The sequence below is a fragment of the Metopolophium dirhodum genome, chromosome 3, assembly GCF_019925205.1.
Source record: "Metopolophium dirhodum isolate CAU chromosome 3, ASM1992520v1, whole genome shotgun sequence".
Classification (NCBI taxonomy): domain Eukaryota; kingdom Metazoa; phylum Arthropoda; class Insecta; order Hemiptera; family Aphididae; genus Metopolophium; species Metopolophium dirhodum.
In genome coordinates, this window is record NC_083562.1 from 30,610,474 (window position 1) to 30,615,817 (window position 5,344).

General features: G+C 32.3%; 1 protein-coding gene across 1 annotated transcript; it reads right to left on the minus strand.

The window, feature by feature from the left end:
- Nucleotides 1–3,309: 3,309 nt before the first annotated feature.
- Nucleotides 3,310–4,807, minus strand: LOC132940627 (uncharacterized). The gene is made up of 2 exons (XM_061008344.1): nucleotides 4,566–4,807; nucleotides 3,310–4,441 (listed from the first exon to the last, which is right to left on the minus strand). Exons 1-2 carry the CDS (start codon nucleotides 4,805–4,807, stop codon nucleotides 3,310–3,312), a joined length of 1,374 nt encoding a protein of 457 aa, XP_060864327.1.
- Between the last annotated feature and the right edge of the window lie 537 nt (nucleotides 4,808–5,344).

Below are 5,344 nucleotides of genomic sequence, written 5' to 3' on the forward strand. Positions count from 1 at the left end.
AAATAAACATGGCATAATCAAGAACAAAATATTCAGATTTTTTTAAGATAAATTATTCTGTATTTTAAAGGCACGTTAGATGTTTCGCGCGTGTCACCATACGCCATCAAACTGTTTCACCCGAGGATTAGATGTTTCATATCAAAAAAATTTACAAAATTCGAAAAAAGTATCATGGCTATAAATAGCTCTAAAAGAGACAATATATTTTGAAAATTACCTCTAAAATGCACCAATTATATTTACTTTCCAACCAGAAAAGAAATTTAGGTTGAAAATTGAAGCAATATTTCGATTACAGATAATGTACGAAAATATAAAAAAAAACATCAGCTTAAAACTAATACATAGGTCCGCTCAGAATCTAAAATCCACCATATAGATTCTGACGAAATGTTCAAACATTTAAAAGTGAGAATGAACTTTCACGGGGGCTTGCTATTATAGTAAACGTCAAATATTTTAAAAATTAACTCTTTGAAATAAGCATAACATTAATTTACTTGTTGAACCAGCGTTTCTCTACCTTTGGTTCTAAAAATCTCATAGGTGGTACGTGATTTCTCTTTATAAAAAAAATGGATTGAATCAATATTTATATAAACTACTATTTTGTTTATTTGACATTAATAATAATTTTACATATTTAATTTTCTTTTTGTGCATTAAATGCTTGTATATCGTCAATTGTCATAATTTTGTAGTTCATAATAAAATAAAATCACATACACATGAAAAACAACGTATACATTTTTGTTACACATAAAAGAATGTTATTTGTTCAAGTACCCTGCAAGTGGTACCTACATGAACATTTTCAAACCGTGTAGGTGGTACGTTGACATAAAAAGTTTATAACTGCTGTGTTAGACACATTGCATTGCGGATTGCATTGCGAAATGCTGTTTTTAACTATGAAATTATAAAAGTTATTTTAAATGAATGATAATTTATAAGTGATAGGTTACAGCTATTTTTACCTAGCTTCTGTATCATATTTTGTTACTTTATAATTTATAATTCAAGGACAAATAGAAATTGTGCAATATTCTAATATTTTTGGTATTTATGTTGGTAGGCGGGTACTGAAAAAAGTGTTATTTGTTTTCAAAAATAAATAAAGGTTTCACTGGACCGCTTATGTATTCATATTTCCCAGGGCGAAAAAAATCTGTACCGCGATCCCCTGCACTTTTATTATACGTATTAAAACTCACATATTATATTCACTCGTCTAAAAATCTAACACAATAAGTTTACACGTTGGCTCAGGCCGAACTACCTCGTGTGGTGCAAAACTTTAATGGTCGTTTGGATAGTGCCGCGTTGATGTATCCATACGACGGTGGCTGCGGACTGCGGTGCTATCCTCTGAGGACCCTCGGGAATTTCCAGATAACGGTTCGCACGGTCGTCACTGGTCGGCGGCCAATTGTTATGGCGCTTTTATTGCCGTCTGTCGCGTTCATTAAAATAATAAATATAATAACATAATATAGATCGCGTGAAAAAAAATTCATAATTTTCAAACAGTTTTTGCAACATCGTTCTTATTAACTCGTTGTAATCCATGGGTTTCTGAAAAAAAATTTAAAAATTAGCGTGGGTGCTAAACTAAATTTGTATCCAATAAATTATTATAGTTATATGTAAGTACATATTATATTGTATTCGTAAAGTGTCCCTAGGGCGGTCCCCCCCTCTCTTGAGAACGTCCATGATAACGTGATAACTGATAAGGCCAAAAAAATAAGGCCAAGCGGGTTTATTGATATCTTTGAATGTAGAAACAAATGCTAAATACATAAATACGTATATTGTGTACCACCTTATTTGTTCAAATGGGTTTTTAAAACCTATACATTGATTTATTATAATTTATAATATAGTAGGTATATCTATATCGTACTAATGTATACAATAAGTTGTTGATAAATAAACACCAAACCTTAACATCGTACTTATTCAGAAATTAGTCATATTCTACTCTGGTAATGTTAAATGAATGCTTGTGCTGTGTATAGTATTCTGAACAATGACTATGATTTCTTATAAAGTTTTGATATTTTCAATAATGATATATATTATAGACCAAAGTGAACCCAGAGAAAAAGGTAACAACTAACAATTATAAATATATATTTTACTTTTACTCCATTTATTTATTTATTTCACTTCTTAATCATTTCTTTAAAAAAAAAAAATCAATTTTAATGTTTCACGTCTAACAGGTGCCCCATGACTGTAAATGTTTTCAATATTTTTAACGTTGGCAATATTCATTAGGTATGGGTAGATTTTTAAAATAAGAATATGTATTAAGTAATTAAAAATTTTATTAAATGACTACTTGTCTATATAATATTAAATTACAGTCAATCGATTGTCCTGTCAAGTTGATTGTTATGTCGATCGAATGGTTTTTGATTTTTGGTCAATTTACCCAGAAGATCTGAACAATTTGACTATAGACATTATTAACAACTTTGGTATGGGCGTATTGTCAATTATACTTTATTACAAAAATTAACACCACGTGAATAAATAATAAAAATTAGGCCAAACGTGTTTTTTTTATTGATATCATTGATTGTAGAATCAAATACATACAATATATATGTCATTTTGTCGAAGTAATGCCAAGTGTCGTCGACACCACAAAAAAAATATATGTGTAATTTGTTTCCTTGTTTGTTCATATGGATTAACAAACCTTAAATTAGTACCTATAACGTTTTAATAGTACCTATCAGTACCTAATGCATATACTATGTTGTTAATAAATAAACACCATACTTAAACATCGTACATTGTACGTTAGTACAGGTAACATCTAACAATAATTTTATATTTAAATTAAAATATTAAGTTGATATTAAGCAGGGCTTGAAACCGGTATCCAGTTTTTAACGGAAACCAGTTACGATGACCAATTTTGGGTTTAGTGACCGCTTCCCGGCTTGCAAGTTTTAATTTTAAGAAGCGATTAACAATAAATTACCGGTAACCGCCGAATTCAATTAAGAGGTAACGTGTTGCGGTAACCTTGTCTTACAAAATCAGTCAATTTAACAAAACCAAAAAGGTGGGTAAGTGGATGTCGCTCTGCTGTACAGTAGGTTACAAGTGGGTCACTGTAATGGATGGTTCCGGTGCAGATGCGTACGTCTCATTTGCGTACAGTCTATTTTTAGTTACAAATGTTCTCACTTGCGTACAATGTAATTACCCAGAATGACATTAATTGTATTTGCGCGTACACACTCATTTCCCTTCACACTTGGTCAGGCTTAGGACTGGACTATCAATTTAATCTAATTTGACGATTATCGACAATTTTTTGAGGCAATTGTCTAAATCGTTATTTTCTAAAAAGTTTTGAATAATACGTTTGATTCTCTCGTCCAATTTTATATATTTTTTGTTACGTTTAGTCCCTTCTAAATTTAATTCAGTGCGTAAAAGTCGATGGTCACTTTCTGCTGCTGCTGTCTTTAGTTTTTCAATTAAAACCCAAATACACGGGTGCGATCTTCCCACCAGTGTTTTAAATTTATGGTTCCATCCTTCGACGATGTTGTTGGTTCGGTGATTTTCATTGTAACAATTCCACATTTCCTTAGAAATAGTGGCGGAGTCGAGCCAGTTTTCAACAAAATAGTCGTTAAATTCAGATAGCTTCACGTCATCAGGTGCATTACTTTGAATTATAAGCCAAGCGTCGTCAATTTTATCAATAGGAAGGTAAGCCATCTTCCTAACATGCATTCGAATATCTTCATTTTGTTTATATACAGATGCTAAGCCAACATCCTGAATTTTTCGCCACAAACATTGCGTGAAGTGGAAATGGCATCTACGTAATTTTATTTTAGGAAAAATAGTTGTTAAGGCGTTTATTGTAGCTATCTCGAAGTCGAGGTGTACGGACTGTGGATTCCATCCAATATTTTTCATTTCCTCAAAAAGGCGATGGTACGTTTGTTGCTTTTTATCGGACAAAAGAGCAAAAACGATGGGGAAAGCATTGCGTTCGTAAAAACTAGAGCTTGCATCTATGTGAAACGTGTACAATTGTGTAAATTGCTTACTAGAAGTCTTAAAAGTTCCATCTATAAAAAATTCGGAATACTCTTTCAATGCACTTTTACCTGATGCAGACGCGAAAATTATAATTCTGCTTGTCAGGTCGATAGTTGCATCCAGAACAATGAATGAAGTCCCGTCTTTCAAAGCTACTACTAGGTCAGCTGGTATTTCAAGTTCTTCTACGGTTTGTGGATCGCGAACAGACCATTTAAATTGTTTTCGGGCACGATAAAACCCAGTTTTCACTTCGTCAAACGTAGGAACTTCTGCGACAAACTCGTATCCAGCGTCCATTAAAGGTCGTACAGCGTCGTTGTAAATAGAACGAACTGGCGTATCTTCTTCACGCAATCTGTAAAAATTTGGTACACGTATAAAATTATAAAAATGTATCAAATTATTTTAAACATGTGTATAATGAATATATGTAACTTTTTGAATGATAATAAAATATTTTCTTATTTTATATGTTTTACCTCTTACGAGCTGTAGATAATGATTTTGCAACTTCAGTCTTTGCCACATCGGGAATGCACTCGTGATCGGTGACGGGAAGCACATTGTCGCCTCGTGACTTTAACGTTCCTCTGCAGTTTTTTTTTTCGTTTATACACAACCAGCTAATGGTTCCATATTTATTTTTGCGATGTTGTCGGTATTGAAACCCGCTACCATCAATTAAAGCTGGCTTCTTTTTTGTTGTTTCAATAATTTCCATTTAAATATTAATAATAAATTAAAATAAACAAAGAAAAAAATTGCCGTGAGCAGCAACACTGTTGTTTGTATGTTAAAACTGTTCACACACTGACATATAAACGTATTAATCGTACGCTCGTAGATCAAGTCGTATCAAGTAAAACGGTGGGTGTTAATCTTTGATTCGATATTTCGATAAGATAATAAATATCTTATAACATATTTAGGCGGAAAAAGTATACATAGGGATTAGGGAATGCCAACATTTTAATCTGTGTACGGAAATGCGACTATAATTCGTTCGTAGTTTGACCTTCGATAATTGTGTACGCAACTGAGAAGAAAATCACCGTGTACGCAAGTGAGACGTACGCATCTGCACCAACACCGTAATGGATGGTGTTAAATTTGAATTCAATGATATAATATCATTGTGTAAGAAAAACGATTCTGAGCGAAAACGGTCAGTCTGCCTATGATATTACCAAGTATATTTGATGATATTATTGTGAATAAAGTACCTTAGCTATAAAAGTTGAACATTTTATACATTTTT